The 18,051-nt window shown below is 44.7% G+C and overlaps 1 protein-coding gene across 1 annotated transcript; it reads left to right on the top strand.

The window, feature by feature from the left end:
• Positions 1-2,052: 2,052 nt before the first annotated feature.
• On the top strand, positions 2,053-17,049 carry RWDD1 (RWD domain containing 1). Its single transcript, XM_077301457.1, has 7 exons — positions 2,053-2,424; positions 7,289-7,354; positions 9,328-9,458; positions 11,051-11,194; positions 13,178-13,310; positions 13,622-13,684; positions 16,713-17,049. Exons 1-7 carry the CDS (start codon positions 2,352-2,354, stop codon positions 16,823-16,825), a joined length of 723 nt encoding a protein of 240 aa, XP_077157572.1. The 5' UTR covers positions 2,053-2,351; the 3' UTR covers positions 16,826-17,049.
• Positions 17,050-18,051: the final 1,002 nt, after the last annotated feature.

Below are 18,051 nucleotides of genomic sequence, written 5' to 3'. Positions count from 1 at the left end.
TAGGAACGAGTAATAAGTATTATCTTGGGACCAAGAATGTTCAAGCATTCTTTCCTACCATGATATGTTATTGCCATGAATAACTTTTCAGGGTTATGGTGGGAGGATAACCTCAGATTCTTGAAGTAAAAGCAGATCAGAACATACGTAATTAAGCCTAAAAAATAATGCCCATCAAAGCCTGTTTCATCTAATGCTAAAACTAGTAATTTCCAAACCATGCTTGCACACTGCATCCCCTGCCTCCAGGAATTCTCAGTAGCATCTGATGGGCAACTGTCCACCATGGGTTCCTCACTGCAATTCATTTGTGCAACTCTTATGATGCCAGGAGCATCTTGTTTAGATGAGCTACTGGAACAATTCAAAAGCCACAGTGTTCTCCCAGAGACCTTTTTCTTATTTGACAGAGTTTTCTAGAGCATTTGGGTGGTCAAAGAACACTCAGGAAGACAAGGCACTGTGGTACAGAGATATTTTAATTGCAAAACGTAAAACAAAGATCCTCATGCGTCCAACTGGTGTGGGTGTCTCAGCTGCAATAGTTCCCAGCAGCTCCAATAAAGCCCAACTGCTGCTGTTTCCTCTTCCTGTTTTTATAGCCTGCTTAGGTACCTCCTCCTAGCATAACCATTACCAGGCTGGCACTTGCACCTGGCATCCCTGTAGTAGGAAGGAGATTGATTTTGTGCAACTACTTGTATCCCTTAAGCTCAGATAAGGTTCTCTGACACCACCATTCCTTAAACTTGTTTGGGGGTTTCTTCTTCAATGGTGTTACTGAGGCTCTGGTATGCTTATTCATGGCTGAAACCTGGTGCATGTGGCAGTAAGACTTGCATGTGAATAGGGCATAAAGGTAAAGGTATCCCCTGTGCAAGCACCGGGTCATGTCTGACCCTTGGGGTGACGCCCTCCAGCGTTTTCATGGCAGACTCAATACGGGGTGGTTTGCCAGTGCCTTCCCCAGTCATTACCGTTTACCCCCCAGCAAGCTGGATACTCATTTTACTGACCTCGGAAGGATGGAAGGCTGAGTCAACCTTGAGCCAGTTGCTGGGATCAAACTCACAACCTCATGGACAGAGCTTCAGACAGTATTTCTGCCGCTTACCACTCTGCACCACAAGAGGCTCGAATAGGGCATACTGAATGATTATGTTGTCCTTCTATAACCATTTCATCTGGGGCAGCATTGATAGCTCAACAGGATTTTACTCCCAAGTAAATAGCACAAGGTTCCACAGAAGGATATCTATGCTGAGTGGGCATGCAGTGGGCTGTGCCAAGACCTTGTGCATGTTTATTTGGAAGGCTATCCTGCTGTGACACGACTTCGCACATAACAACAACAATCCTGCTGTGCTCTGAGGGGGGTTTTCCTTTCAAACTGGCTAATGCAAGGGGAAGGATTCACACCCCAATTCAAGAGGTATTTACTTATTTGGAAGTGCCTTCAATAATCCCAATAATCGAAAAAAGCAAGAGGCCAGCAGCACCTTAAAGACTAACAAAATTTGTGACAGGAGATGAATCATCCCCTGCTACAAATTGTCGATCTTCAAGATTGGACTCTTGCTCTTTTCTGCTGCTATAGACAGACTCCACAGCTATCCCATGAACTATGCCACGGCTGTGCCATGAAGCACTGGATGTATTTCTGCTGTACTGCCTATACACCAAGGCATGATCTACAGTATAACGGTGGTTTTATTTTGTTTCAATGTCAAAATCATAAGAATTCATGAGGCTCCACACCCTGCCTTCAATTTCCAGCGCTCTTAACTGCTTGGCGCCCTTATGCGACGACGGCCTAACGGCGAGCGACCACTGCCATAAAATGGAATTTTAGCCTGTGGGTTTTTGTTTGTATTCCGTTCGCTGTTTTAGATTACGAGCCCCACCCTTCGCAAGAGCAAGGAGCCGACCCACCAACCACGACTGCTGAAATGCGCTGGGAAGAAGGCAAGGGATTTCAGCAGCCATTCCCTGCCATTTCTTTTTGGCTGGGCCGGAACTAAGACCGCTTCCAGAAGCCGCGCGCCGAGGCGAGATTGCAAGGGCGGCCTCGACAGCCGAATGAATGAATGAATGCATGAATCAACCCAAGGCGCCCGCGGGCTGCGGCAGGAAGCGGCAGGCACAATCAGTCAATCCACGAACAACAGATCCTTTCCAGGCTAGCGAGTTGCAGCCGCGCGAACACCACCGGCCCTGGCAGGCGCCAGAGAATCGCACTGCGCACGCGGGCCGTGGCCCGGGCTGTCCACCTCCTTGCCTCTCCCTCGGGGTCCCTCTGCTGGCGGGGGCGCGTGGAAGCCGGAGCGTTCCATGGCCGGCCGCGGGGGACCATGACGGACTACGGCGAGGAACAGCGCAACGAGCTGGAGGCCCTGGAGTCCATTTACCCGGACTCTTTCACAGGTGGGACTGGGCGGGCGGGCGGGCTGGCTGGCGCGTGGGACTGAGCTGGCCTTGCAGGGCGGGGGCGACCGCTTGGCTTTTGCCCCAGGTGGCACGGCTTGGTGGTGGTGGTGGTTGGCGTTGTGTAAGGGAAAAATCCTCCCCAGCGCACACCTCGAGGGTTTTGAACTCGTCCTCTAGCCGGCTTTCCGAGAGAAGCGGGCCCTAGCAGGGGGATCGCGTGCGTGTATTGAAAGTTCCGCGAGGACTCCCCGTATTATTCCCATTCGCACCTTTCCCCCCTGACCTGTACTTTGGGGTGTTGAGTATGCAAAGAAAAGGCTGACCTAACATTTGGGGCTTCCGGGAAGTGGGCGTGCCCGTTAATGTGCAGAATTCGATTGCTCTACGAGGCGGCTCCGTGAGGAGTCCCGAATTAAAAGTGCCCGCGAGATCGCATTCGCTGCCCCACAGGGATGGGACGATAGAAAACTCCCTCAAGCCTCGATCTTAAGAGCCACGATATGGAAGCAAATCTCCACTGAGAGTAGTTTCGTGGAATGTGGTTAGGATCAGGGTATTGCTACAGTGGAATAGGACAGCAGCAGACGGTATGATTTATTCACTTATACCAGAGGTGGCCATACTGTGACTCTTCTGATGTCCAGCGACTACAGTTACTATGAGCCCCTGCCAGCATAGGCCATGGACGTCTGGAGAGCCACAGTTTGGCCACCACTGATTTCTCCCCAGTGGAGACTAAAACTGGCTTGTTATATTTATTTATTTATTTTATTTATAGTTGGATTTATATACTGCCGTTCACCAAAAGGTCTCACGGTGGTTCACAATAGAATAGAATATCAAAGTAAAATCACATAAAACCCCATAAATACCGCATTATTGCAATAAAAAGATAGCATTCTATTCTATAACTCTCCCCACTTTCCCCGCTTGTTCAGAGAGAGGTTGGACGTTAAATCTGTAAGAGAGAGAGGAGAGAAAAACTGGTTGATGGATTAGAGATCTTGGATTAGGGATCTTGAGGCCAGGCTCTGTCCTGGCCTCAACCAAAGGCCTGGCAGAAGAGCTCCGTCTTACAGGCCCTGCGGAAAGATGGTAGTTCCGACAGCTCCTCCCATTTTATCTTCACAACAACCCTATGAGGTGAGTTAGGCGGAAGGTGTTGGCTGGCCCAAGGTTGCTTCAGTTAAAAACAGAGTTCCAAAGTTATTTTCTAAACTCAATTCAAATGATTCTTGGATAGGGTCACCCCAGGCCTTGGTCACACACTTGTTTTCAGTCTCTGATGCCAAACATATTGGGTATGTCTTGAGATATGATCACATATTAGTAGCCAGTGCAGTCATTAGTAGCCAGTGCAGCATCTTTGTTGATGTGGAACGTCTACTGGCACACTCCCTCTAATAGAAGTCTACGGACATGATGTCCATAGTCCCTCCCCCAGGGCCCACACCAGTAGATGGACCACGGCAGCGGCACCAGATTACTGAGGCGAGCTCAGTATTCTGGCATTGTCGTTGCTGCTGCCAGTTTTCCAACGCCACTCCCGCCCTCTGGAGAGTGGGGGCAGCCTTGGGAGACTGGCGGGGGTGGGGCCAGTACAGCAATACACAGCGCTGTGTCACACTGGGCTGGCCCCGCCCTTGCCAGCAGACATGCCAGCAGGTAAGAAGGGAGGAGGCAGGGAGCAAGGATTCTTGCCCTTATGTGTATGTTCCACATAAGGGGTGAAAATCCTTGTCGGTTGATTTTTGTAAGTGGCAAGAGTTGTAGTGATGACAAACTCGTCACCCATGAGGGTTATGGAATCTGTATATCTCCTCAAGTAGGGCCCCCATCTGTGGATATCTGAATTCATGGATGGGGACTGCACCAAGTTTCTGCACACTTGGGGAATCCCCTGGGTTGGCAAAAAATAGAACATGTTTAAAAAAATGCGTTGGGGGGTTAATTCCGCCCTCCCATTCCCCTGCCTTTGGTGGCATTGCACAAGTGGATCCCCACTTGAATCTGTCTTATTCAGAGGCATCTCAAATTGACTTTCCCATGAACCTTTTCAGCCAGCACATAAGATCATTGAAGGAACTGGCCTGTAGTTTGACCTGTTGCTGGATAAGCAAATGGGCAGCTGTGGCCAGGAGTAATTTCTACCAGCGTTGATTGGTAGGCCACAGTTTCCTTTCCTAGGCAGAAAAGATTTCACTACTGTAGCACATGGCCTGATAAAATCTGTTTCTGGGCACAATTCAAGGTGCAAGTGTTAAAGCCATATATGATTTGAGACCAGCATACCTGAAGGATCACCTGTTCCCTTATGAACCTACTTGACCACTACAGATCTTCCAAGGCCTTGTTGGGTGCCCTCATATTCTGAGGTGGGGGGGGGCACCTTGAGAAAGGGCCTATATAGTCATGGTACCCGAACTCTGGAACTCTCTCTGGAGAGATTTCTATGTTCTCTTCTGCTGCTGTCTTTTACTAGCTGGTAAGAATTGTTATTTTTTCATCCCTCCTTCCTGTTTATTATTATTATTAAATTTATATTTTCCTCCACTCCCGTGGCCGGTTACAATTGTTAATTGCTGCTTTCATGTTCTCACAAGCAGGAACCTACAAGGAAGGACTTGGGGGAGACATCTCATTTCTGCTTCCCCCAGTATTTCCTCTTTCCCATTACAGAAGGCTCCCATAACTTCTCCCCTTTTCATCCCTTCCTTCTCTCCTTCTAGGTGACCTCCTGCCTGGGGCCTGGAGACCAGTTCCCCCTTAGGGTTGCCAGCTCTAAGATGAGAAATCCCTGGGACTGGAGCCCTGGAAGGGCGTGGTTTGGAGAGGGATGCAACCTCAGCTGCCCATTTGCTTATCCAGCCATAATGCCAGAGTCCACACTCCGAAGCAACAGTTTTCTCCAGGGGAACTGGAGAGTAGTATAATTCTGGGTGATATCCAGCCCCCACCTGGAGGTTGGCAACTGTAGTTCCCATGGGGAAATTGCTGCTTTGGAGAGTGGAGTCTATGACGTTATACCCCTTTGGGTTCCCTTCCCTTCTCAAACAGCACCCTCCCTAGGGTCCACTTCCCAAATCAATTGGAATAGCCTAACCTGGAGCTGGAGTCTCTTACCTCCTTCCCACTCAATAGCTAACCTAACCTGTCTCTGTGTTGTCTCTCCCCCCCCCCCCCCAAGCAACCTCAGGCTAGGAAAATGTGTCATATGATGCTCACCGTAGGCCAGGCCCACCTGCATGATAGGAAAGCCTCAAAGACTTGTGGGGTGATACCTAGCTTTCACCTATATCGCCCCATATCTCCTCTTTCCCTCCCCTCTGCAGTCCCCTTCTGATTTGGAGCTTTGAGCACAGGGGATTGTTTTCCTTTGCCAGAAATGCTTCATATGCTTTTGGTAGTGCACTTAAGAACAAATAACAGGAATTGGGCAGGTAGTTAGAAGGTGCTTGCTTTGCCTTGCTTTATTTTAATAAGTATGTAATTATAATTAAATTTAATCTTGTTTTTTATGCAACATATTTTAATTATGATGTTATCTCCCTTAAGTCCACAGAGATAGAGTGGAAAACAAATTATAAATTAAAAAATAAACAATCCTTTATGTAACTGGATGTTATTTGCCTGCAATTATTGTCTAAAATATTCAGAATTCATATTGCACCTTCACATTAGCCAGGGCTTAGCCAAGGAATGTTTTCAATGTAAAGAATATATGTAGTAGCAGATGGAAGAGTCCCTCTGATCTTATGCAGCATGCATTTCCTTTGCCACTATGTAACGATAGCTGCCATTGCTCATTGGGATTGAGAACAAGGCTTCAATGAATGTGTTTTATCCAGGCTTGAGCTCTGCTATCTCTTGCTCAGAAACTTTCTCCCAAAGTGGGTGGTATACCCCCCACAGGGGGCAGTGGAAGGATCCAGGGGGGCAGTAAGGAATTCTGGGGCAGTAGTGGGGCAGCAATCTGACTGCATTTTCATGATGAGAGATGTTCCAGGGTAGCTTGCCTTTGCTTGCCCCTGGGTAGTAGCCAGCCTGGACTTCCTTGGTGGTCTGCCATCCCAGTGCTGATCAGGACCAACCATGCTTAACTTCCTGAAGGAAATAACTTCAGAAGGTGGGTTGGACAGGATCATATTCCTGCCGAGTTCTTTCCCCTCCTCAGACTCTGCCCTTCCCAGGCTCCACCCAAGATCTTCAAGAATTTCTTAAACCATGGTTGGCAACTCTTCCCTAATAGTCTCCATCTTTGGGAGGCTGGAAAAGCCTTCACCTGCTTGCTCCTGGCCATGGGTTTTTCCATTGCTTACTTATCTCTGAAAGCCAGTTTGGTGTAGTGGTTAGGAGTGCGGACTTCTAATCTGATGAGCTGGGTTCGATTCTGCACTCTCTCACATGCAGCCAGCTGGGTGACCTTGGGCTTGCCACGGCACTGATAAAGCTGTTCTGACCAAGCAGTAATATCAGGACTCTCTCAGCCTCTCCTACCTCACAGGGTGTCTGTTGTGGGGAGAGGAATGGGAAGGCGACTGTAAGCTGCTTTGAGACTCCTTTGGGTAGAGAAAAGTGGCATATAAGAACCAACTCTTCTTCTCTCCCCCCCATCTGTCTTTTTCTCAATGAGAATCCCAAGTGACCTTTAAAATGGCTTTTTACAAAGAATGTATATATTTTGGCCACAACAACCCAAAAAGAAGTGTAGGCAACATAGTGTGTTTTGAATTTGTGTGTGTGGGATGCACTAAGGATGTGGCCTGGGAGCCAAGAGGGTAACAGCCCTAAAAAGCTTGGAAACCAGTGATCTATGCCAAAGAACTTCCTTGACTCAGTTTGATACTGCTTCCTTCAACAGTGCTCTCAGAAAATCCTACAAGTTTCACTATCACTGTGACATCTGAAGCAGGAGAAAACGATGAAAGTAAGTGACATTGCACTGAAATATTTACACAAAGCCTGAAGAATGCTTCAAAGATTTCTCAATGATAAAAGAGTTGAGAAAGGCTGATGTAGACCATATGTGCAGAGGAAAGTGGTATACTACCCCCCCCCCCCCAGTGTGTGTCTATCTGTCCTTTGTCAAGGTTCACTTTGTGGGTTAATGATCGCACAGTTCAACTCTGAGGACTTTATTGGTGCTATCCCATACATAGAAATTTCTTGGCAAGTAAGATGGGGTGTGTTGCCAGGTCTTCCCCATGTCTCTGTAATTGGCCTGTGGACTGTGACCTCCGCAGTTCACCCCCTCACCATGTTGAGGAGTACAGTAGGACTTTAAGGACGTATGGCTAAAACTTTCCTGTAGAATCGCCGAGGGTCGGACACGACTGAATGAATAATCATCATCCCATACATAGTTTCTCAGGATCAAGTCCTATTTTATTCAGTAGAATTTACTCTGAGATGACACATGCATATAGTTGCAGCCTAAGATATGTAGGACATATGCAGATATTTTGTCCAGGTTACAGAGTATACTGGGTGAGTGGGATGGTAATTTCTCACTGCAAATAGACTCTGTACAGTCAAAGCATTGTCTGGAATTAAGCTAACCTACTTTGGAGGGTTGTTGTGAAGTTACATTTCCACAACAAGTTTTTGAGAATTAAGGCAAGATGCAAATACAATGTATACTTTTATTGGAAAGAAACACTGCACTTAAAAGCTGAATTGTGCATGCCTCTGTAGTATCCTCCAAAAGTAAATTGCACCAGATGTGACTCCCTCCCTCATGGAATATCATTCAGAGCAGGGGTCATCAACCCCCGGTCCGCAGCCTGGGGGCGGGCCACAAAGGCCACGGTACCGGGCCGCCGCCAGCCACGCCTTCCCCCGCCGGCAGCAAGAAGGAAGGGAAGAGGCAGGCGCAGCCACCAGGCATGGCAGTGACGCAAACGCGCATGCGCGCTGTTGCCGCACATGCACGTTAGCGCCACCTGGTGGCAAAAACACGCATGCGTGGCAATTGGGGTTGCGTTTTCGCAGCACCCGGGCCGTCGGCTCTTCCCTCACTCCAGAGGCGGTCCCTGACCTGAGAAAGGTTGGGGACCACTAATTCAGAGGATTTCCAAGGCCAGTTCATTATGGTGACTTCACAGAACAAAATTATATGCTTATTTCCTTTCATTTTCTGGACCCACACAGTGGTTAGTTCTGTGCCAGGCTATCAAGATAAGATGTTATTTGACTTTTCAGATTCAAATCAAAGCCCTGAACCTATTGGAGCCTCCTATCATAGTGCTTAATTTCAACCATATGTACATATATGGCTGAAAACCCATAAACCTTGTTTGATGTGACAAAATATGAAAGGCAAAGCATCTGAACTGATTTGGTCCTGTGTGGCTGGAATGTTCCATAGGATAGGATGACAAGCATAGGATAGCAGTCGTTCTCTCCCCCTTCCCCACAAACTGTGCTGGGAAGAGCTAACAAATACAAGGATGCTACCTGAATATAACCTTCCAGAATGTGGGTTTTTAGGTCCAGTGCCTAACAAGTATCCTTTAGTGTCAGGAGTTGGAATTGGTTCAGCCTTAGAGCACAATAGTTTGCCACAGTTTTCACTACTCAGTTGCAAAGAACAAGTGAAAAGGTGACAAAAGTTCTGATTGCATTGGGAAAAGATGGGGTATAGAAATAGCCAAAGTAAGGAAAGGTCTGGCAAAAACTTCTGTATCCATTCCTCAGGCAAAAGGCATAGGAGGCCAATTTAATGCTGCTATTAAATTGCCTCCTTGTTTGTGTGAGCCAAGTTTTTCTCTTAAACCTAGTTCAGATTAAATAGTTTTTAATAAAATGCATTTAGGTCAGACATCACAGCGAAGGACTGTATATAAATTTAATGGCTAAAATCTGAAGCAGTTATCTCTGAGGTTGTCTCTTGTTCCACAGCTGTTCAGGCAACTCTCAAATTCACATATGCAGAGAACTATCCAGATGAAATCCCCCTCTGTGAACTGCTTTCTCAAGAGAATCTTGAAGATAATGACATCACAGACATCCTGAAATTACTTCAGGAACAGGTAAGAACTATCCAGAACAGGGAAAGTAATCTTGATGTCATGATACAGTGGTCAAACATCAAGGACTATTCCTTAATGTCTAAAACTTCACAAGCAAAGGGTTAAAGACTGCGAATCATGTTTTTGTTATTTCCACATGCACAATCACACAGAAGAATATAAGAATCTGTGACTAGTCCAGTACTTTCAGAAAACTGCAATTAATGTAATATTAGAGAGCCTCTTGTGACGCAGAGTGGTAAGGCAGCAGTCTGAAAGCTCTGCCCATGAGGCTGGGAGTTCAATCCCAGCAGCCGGCTCAAGGTTGACTCAGCCTTCCATCCTTCCGAGGTCGGTAAAATGAGTACCCAGCTTGCTGGGGGGTAAACGGTAATGACTGGGGAAGGCACTGGCAAACCACCCCGTATTGAGTCTGCCATGAAAACGCTAGAGGGCGTCACCCCAATGGCCAGACATGACCCGGTGCTTGTACAGGGGATACCTTTACCTTTAATGTAATATTGGCCCCTTTTGTATAACTGCTGGAGGTGAGAATTTATCTGTACTATCTCTTGTGCAGAATATGTGTGATCCTGCTGTTGTGCTCCGTGTTTGTTAAGCCAGAATAGCTAGATTCTCTTGACTTCACAACTGCTAAAACAGATAAATATGTTCTGAAGAGGTAGACGATATGCCTTCTTGCAAACCTTGATACCCTCAGATTGTCGGTATGACTGGGTGGTAATACCTACAAACCTACAGTAAATGTAAATGGATGAAGAGTGTGCACTAAGTGATCTTGAGTATGCCCATATGCATTCCAGAATCTTCAGTATCTGTGGAAGCACGTTGTTTGTATCATCGCTTGGTGTTTTCTGATCTAACCTAGGACTACAAATGCAGTTTGGTACAAAATCAAATAGGAGTCCTTAAAAAGGAAAATGAGGTAGAGGGCTAGATTGGATGCTAGAATAACCAGCGTCTGAAGGGAATGGCAGGCAAAGATTTTTATGGGACTAAAGGGTTTCTTAGAGATGCTTCACAGGAAGAGAAATGGTAGGGGTGAACAGTTGCCAGTAATCCAAGTGTGAGCCCTGCCCAGAATTATACTAAAACAATCTGTGTTCCTGCGTGCATTTATTACTTATTTTGAGATCATGTGTGTGCTGCTTCTTAATAAAGGCCTGGCAACAACCAGTTTGGGCTGCTTGAAACTTTATGGATTGTTAATCAGTGGGTCAGTTCTATTCTCAGTAAGATTAAGTTGTGCAGATTCAGTTAAGCAGCTCTGTCTGTTTGTTGATCTCTTGCCCTGAGTTTTTGTCATAGTTGAAAACTGGCCCCAGGGAAACTTGTGGAATAAACATATCTGGGTTTGTATGTGGTTGTTATTGTTTTTGTCATTGTGGGGTCCTGAGTGGAATAAACTAGTGCATTGACAGGGTATGGAGTCTTCCATCCCACCCACCTGCTTTATAACTGCTCTCAAACACTGTTGGCAAGCCCATGCATTCCCTTCTTTAAGTTTTTATGTGCAGTATTCCATTGCAATTTTAATATGTCAATTCACAATTACACTTTTCATTTGGGGATATTGTCTTTTTGTATTTCAGGCAGAAGAGAATCTTGGCATGGTAATGATTTTCACACTAGTGTCAGCGGTACAAGAGAAATTAAATGAAATGGTAGATCAGATAAAAACAAGAAGAGAAGAAGAAAAGAGACAGAAGGAAAAAGAAGCAGAGGAGGAAGAAAAGGTGTGAGAAAGTTCTCTGAATTGTTTTCAATGTAAACTTGGCTTGGCTCTGTGTAACATCCCTTCAATAATAATAATAATAATAATAATAATAATAATAATAATAATAATAATAATAATAATAATAATAATAATAATAATAATACGATTTATAGCCCGCCACTCCCCTAAGGCTCATGGCGGGTAACAACATATAAAACCCATAAAGCCCCTAATACATAAAAACATCCTACAAAAACAAATACACTGTCCAACCCAACCAACCCGACAGCGGCGGCATTCTCAGGGAGGAGACCAGGGAGCACTGCATATATAGCCCTGAGAGGGGAAGGCGAGAAGGGGGGGCCGATCTTACAAGGAGGCGCCGGCCTCAACCATAGGCCTGGTGGGAGAGCTCTGTTTTGCAGGCCCTGCGAAACTCAGAGAGCTCTGACAGGGCCCGCAGCTCTTCCGGGAGCTCATTCCACCCAGTTGGGGCCAGGACAAAAAAGGCCCTGACCCTGGTCAATGGCAGGCATGCCTCCCGGGGGCCGGGAATCACCTACAAATTTGTCCCTGCAGAGTGTAAGGCCCTGTGGGGGGGAGGGAGCATAGGGCGCCAGGTGGTCCCTCAAGTATGTGGGTCCCAGACTGCGGAGGGCCTTAAAGGTTAAAACCAAAACCTTGAATCTGATCTGGCTAGCGATCGGTAGCCAATGCAGCTGCCTCAGCACAAGCTGGATGTGGGTCCTCTTGGGAGTCTTTTTGGGAGCTAAGGCTGCAGTCCTGTGGGCATTTTTAGTAGACTTGTTTAGAATTGCTCCATTTTTAGTAGACTTGTTTAGAATTGCTCCATAAGGAACATTGCTCCTTCTTCAGTAGTTTACCTATTTGTTTCAGCTAAGATCTCTCTCTTGTAGTGAAGCTAGTAAGGCTGTCTGCGAACAAAAATACTGTCTTTGAAACAGAGAAGGCCAGATTTGGGAGGAAATGTGTTTTATGGTCTTAGACTTTCTGTTCATAGAATCATAGAATAATAGAGTTGGATGACCTCCTGGGTCATCTAGTCCACTATGCAGGACACTCACAACCCTATCGCTCATCCACTGTAACCTGCCACCCCCTTGAGCCTTCACAGAATCAGCCAGATGGCTACCCAGTCTCTGTTTAAAAATCTCCAGAGACGGAGAACCCACCACTATGTTGGAGAACTACCAGCTGCCATTTCTGAATACAGCTGAGTGGGAAGGGAATCTTGTGCCCTCACTTGAAGGTCTTACAGTGCCAGTCCTGTTACAGTCACTCCCCCCCCCTCTTTTTCCCCCCAGCAGAATTTGGGAGAGCAATGGTTTTAGACAGTGTGGGCATGCTCTTAACTCTGATGCATTTCTGCACCTAAAAGGATATCTGATCTCCATCAAGGAAGAATGCAAGGCTTCCATAGTGTTCTGTTGTTCTTTCAACCTGATTCTTCTCTTTTGGTTGACCTTTTCAGTATTCCCCCAAACCACTGGGACACATATACTGGGTAGCAGGTAGCCTATAGCCCTGAAGTAGCATGGGATGCATCAGCTTTTTTCTCAAGTATTGGGTACATTTGAAATTTTACTTGTAGCAAATGAAGGCATTTTTTACTTTTAATTTCCATAAATACATCAAATATAGCCTTTGTACATGCTAAGTGAAGGCTACATTTTATGTTGTTAAATAGTAAAAACATATTTTCCCCTCATGGCTACAAAATTTCCAGAAATTTTATAGCTCTAGCCCTGCATTTCTAAATGGAGTTAATGGTGTGGGTTTGACTTATGTATTACTTGATGAAGTAGAATCTGCCTGTCATGACTGTGCTTAGGGATAGTGGTTTGTGACGATTTGAATGCTTCGAAATACATGCACTTTAACTTTGGGGATAAATATGATACTGAAATAGTTAAAAGAGTTGCCTATTTCTTCCTAAGGTTTTCTTTTTGAATTATATCTTACCATTTCCCCTTTTGTTCAGCAATGCTTCCATGGCACCCCTGTCACCATTGAGAATTTTCTAAGCTGGAAAGCAACATTTGATGCAGAGATATTAGAAAATAAAAGAAAAAAGATGAAAGAGGAAGAACAGTCAGGCAAAACCAAATTAACTGGTAAGCTATTTTTCTCATGTTTGTTTTCCTATTTGAAGCATCTATCTGTGAAATATTAAAAGGCATAGTTTGGATCCAACCCATACAGAAGATAATTCCAGTAATCAGAGTTTAATAAAGGTTCCCATCAGAGATGTTCAGAAATGTGGCTAATTCCCAGCAGGCACAGATTCTCATTGTCTTGCCTTTAAGGGAAGGGGAAAAAAGCTCAAGTCTGCTATTGCTTACTTTTAGATGCAGTTTTTGTGATTGGGAAAGTTGAAAATGTTGTGCTTGCCTGATCCAACTGTATCTCAAAACATTTCTTATAGGAAAGCAGTTGTTTGAAAGAGATCACAATCTTGATACGTCAGACATCCAATTCTTAGAAGAAGGTAATGTTATTACTATAGCTATTTTATATGTTGTGATCTTGGTTTGAACAGTTACAATACACTAGTAACTGATCTGACTGACTGACTGACTGACTGACTGACTTACTCACTTACTCACTTACTTACTAGATTTATTCCTCGCCTCTCCCCGGAGGCGCGAGGCCAGTTACAGACATATAAAACCCCCATAAAAACATACAATAAAACGTATCATAAGTAAATCCCCAGACAATAGATTGAACGTTGCCTCTCTTCCTTGTTGGACTAGATGGAGATGCTTTTGAAAGGGAGATGTTTCTTTCATCCTAGGTCAGGACTTTATCACATAAAGGAAGCCTCCTCTCTTATGGAAGCAAGAAACTGGCCAAGTAACACTTCAGTCATACAGGTGGTTTGACATATACAAGCTACAATTAAATAAGTTGAGACTCAACTAGTCCCTGGCCTGGAAAACTGTCAGACTACTATATGCACCCCTTTGAGATGCTTGGAGCAATATGCAACTATATTGATGAATTTGGCAACAGACCCAATTTTAAAATCACAGGCCCAGCACAGATATCAGTCCTGCACTCCGATTGTGACCTACCCTTTCCCCTTTTTTAATCATTTTCATAAGTACCTAATAATTTTTTTTAAGTTCTGCTGCTCAATCAATTGGTACCACCTCTTAAATTGAGGCTTTTAAACATTTTGTAGATCAAACTTTTTAAAAACAAGGATCCTGCTACCACGGGCAATTTTAAAGTAGAAGAATTATTTTTGCTTTTCGGATCCTGTTCTGTCTGCAGCATGTAAAAATAAATTTGTCTTGCTATCAGTCTGTTTAATTTGGAGTGTGTATGTGTTGAGGTATTCCCGCTTCTCTTGACTGAAGTTTGTTCTGTTTACATCAACACTGGATGAAATAAAAGTGTTCAGGATAACTAGCCAGCAGGTGTCGCTATTGCTACATTGTACCAGCAGTATGGGGGGGGGAGGAAAGTTGCTGCTCCAGGTTTATCCAAGCAGCTCTGCATTCCTACCTGTGTTGCATGGGACTGACTGCCACTGAAATCAGTGGAACTCTGGCACTAAAGAAATGATTACTTGTTTGCTTAGTTCAGGCTTTCTCAGTAAGGGTTTTGTGAAACCCTGGGGTTTCTTGATGGCCCGGGAAGAGTTTCATGGATGAGTGGGACTGGGAGTTAATTTTTAATATATATATTTTAAAATGGTTAAACATTTATCAGGTTATAGGACCATATATAGCCATGTTGCCCTGCCCCCCCATCTCCCAAAATGACCAATGGTGGCCCTGGAGGGGGTGGAAAGGGAAGGGGCCCCTGGTGGGCATGTACACAGCTAGGCTTCCCAACCATATTCTGCACAATGACACCACTCCTGGGGTTTCTCGAAGCCGGAAGCATGTTTCAGGGGTTTCTAAATGGTAAAGAAGTTGAGAAAGGCTGGCTTAGTTAGTTCAGGTTGTATCCTGCCTTATCCCTGGTGCTCAAGGTCATTGGGCAGTAGTGCATTTAATAGCTCATGATGTTGACTAAAGCCACCTGTGTGTTTTCCTCTGCCCTGTGCATCCAAAGCTAAGTCAAATAGATCTGGTCTTTGCACGGAGTGGAAGGTCCGCATTCGGGGTGGAATGGCGGCGGCTAAAATCACCAATTATGCATGCTGCAGGCGGCAACCGGGCACAGAGTCAACGTATGCCGCCGAAAAAGCCACGTTAGCGAAATGCGGAAGAAAGTGGAGCTTCCCGGGACCAGGGCGCAACCAGAAGTGGCTCCGGAGTAGCCACGTGCATAATTGGATAGTCTGGGTTTTGCCGCCGTTGCATTCCGTCCCATGCGTAAGCAGTTTGCTTCGCTTCCCCCTCCGCGTTCTCCATGCCGCCGTTTCAGCGGCCGTGCATAATAGGCTATTTGGAAAATCCCTCAGAGAGGGAGAGTTTTGAAGTTGAAGGACAGCCTTCATGCCAGCACATCTTTGTACCATTTAGCTTTCAATGTAGTACAAAGATGGTATAATTAAAGAGGGCACACTTTGTTTATCTCTGCATCTCAGCTGGGTATAATTGCTTAGGGTTTAGAGATCATTGTTCAGATCAGACAGATAGAATCATAGAATCATAGGGTTGGAAGGGGTCATACAGGCCATCTAGTCCAACCCCCCCTGCCCAAAGCTGATAGGTAGGCCTCTTCTAACAGATTGGCCAACCAGATGTCACAGGGATAGAACATGCTGATGTTCCTTGACACACACACACACACACACCAATCAGCAACTGATATTGGGTGAGAGACTGTCTTTCAGTATGGGTTCCATTTACCAGTCATGGGTAATAGCTGTTAATAAATTCACATAGGCTGTATTCAGTCTTTTAAAGGCATTTACGCTAGCAGATGCCATATTTTATGGCAATGATTCCATAAATTAACAGAAGTGTCTAGGTTTAATCTACTGGAGCTGAGTTTTGTGGGTTATCTGTGGGAAAGGTACAACAATTTTTGTGCATCATGCATAATTTTAGATTCCTGTTATGTTTTCCTTTTCATCAACGTTTTATGAACCTAGAGCACAAGACAGCTTCATCTCCCCTCATAGGGAAACAGTTTGATTCTTGTCACATTGATTCTTTTCTGCACCTTTTCCAGTTTTAAAATATTTGTGAGATAAATATGGTATCCTTATGCCCAATACAACCACACAATTCTGATATTGATATCTTGTTATGAATTACCTAACAAGGAATTTTGCCTTTTATACCATCACCCTCTGAGTTGACTTAAGTTATTCTGTGACCCAGAAGTCTCTTTTATGTTCAGTCATGTCCAGTTCAGACCCATTAGCTTATTTTAGGCTAGCATGTTGTGGCTGAGTCACACTTACTAACATTTATGCTTATTTGCAGTGAACTTCATTACAGTGAATTGGACTAACCTTTCTATACAGAACCTTGCCAATAATGTAGTCATTAGAAGTAATTAACTTTATTTTGTATAATTTCAACATAATTTTGTCTTTTTCCTTGCAGCTGGAAACAGTGTAGAAGTGGATGAATCGTTATTCCAGGAAATGGATGACTTAGAGTTGGAAGATGAAGAGGATGACCCTGACTATAATCCCATGAATCTAGATAGTGACTAGATGAACTCCAACCTCCTATCATCTTTGATCAGCAGGTGTGAACAACTTGTCCAGAGAGAGAGAGAGAGAGAGAGAGAGACAGGAGAGCCACAGTATCTGTGGCTATACCCATGCCTGCTTTGGTTTCCTTTCTTTTTCTTAAAGAAAAAGACAAGTATTTTAATGTCAGGAGACATCTCTTCTGATGGCTTTCGTCATAAATAATAAACTGACTTTGGCATTAATGTCTGAATGTCTCTTGAGTATTCTTGAAGAAACTGAACCATGTAAAGTGCACACCAGTTTCTGGGTAAGTTGCAGTATCAAGGCCTTGGTTCAGGAGGACTGATGTCACCTACACACAACATAAGGGCCATATCCTTGCTTCAAGAAAAAAAGTGTCTTATTTTGGTTTCTAACACATTTGTTTGATTCTGGAAAGAACCTGTTCCTTGGCAATTGCAGACTAATTTCATTAGACTGAAATTGTGGATGTGTGGTAGGGGAGATGGGGCAGAGTGTTTCTCAAGGCATAGGATCAGAGACCTGACCACTCTGTCCAAGTTCCTGGGTACCGCACTAGTGTGGCTCAAATCTGAATATTGACTCAGATACATCTGACAGAGACTCCCATTTTTTCTGGAAAACATCCTTATGGAAATGCTTGGCAAAGTGCTGAAGTATATTTGTGACCCTAAACTCATGTAACTTGTGGAATATCTCTGTATTCTTTGGTTAAAAAACATTAAAAAACAAATTATATGTAATATATGCCAATTTTTTTTAAAGCAGTTTTTTTCCCAGGCCTCTCAAAACAGGCCAGGGCTTTATCAAATTTATTTCTTGGATGACATCTGCTCTATCAGTGTAGGGGTGGACTAGTACATAGCTTATTTTGTTGCTTTGTGTGTGTGTGTGAAATTGTTATATACTGTACTGTTTGCTCACTGGAATATTATGTGTTTACTTTAGAAAAAAAAAGAATCCATTCTCAGCATTAGCAACTTAAGAGTGCTAATGGCTTCAGAAATCTATGGGTATTAATAGGCAAGGAGAAGCCATGATGGATCAGGCATCTAGTTGAACTAATATCCTCTTCTCAATAGTGACCAGTCAGATGCTACAGCAGGGGTGGCCAAACAATGGGTCTTCACCTGTCCATGGACTACAATTACCATGAGCCTCTGCCAATGGCCATGTTGGCAGTGGCTCAAAGTAACTGTAGTCCACGGACACCTGGAGAGCCA

Source organism: Paroedura picta, chromosome 1, assembly GCF_049243985.1.
Source record: "Paroedura picta isolate Pp20150507F chromosome 1, Ppicta_v3.0, whole genome shotgun sequence".
Taxonomy (NCBI): domain Eukaryota; kingdom Metazoa; phylum Chordata; class Lepidosauria; order Squamata; family Gekkonidae; genus Paroedura; species Paroedura picta.
The sequence above is the reverse complement of the archived record's forward strand: the minus strand, read 5'-3'. Positions and strand labels throughout refer to the sequence as shown.

Coding starts and splice junctions, on each gene's coding strand:
- RWDD1 (XM_077301457.1), top strand. CDS start 2,352: ATGACGGACTACGGCGAGGAACAGCGCAACGAGCTGGAGGCCCTGGAG. Junction 9,459..11,050: donor TGAAATTACTTCAGGAACAG/GTAAGAACTATC, acceptor TTTGTATTTCAG/GCAGAAGAGAATCTTGGCAT. Junction 13,685..16,712: donor CATCCAATTCTTAGAAGAAG/GTAATGTTATTA, acceptor TTTTCCTTGCAG/CTGGAAACAGTGTAGAAGTG.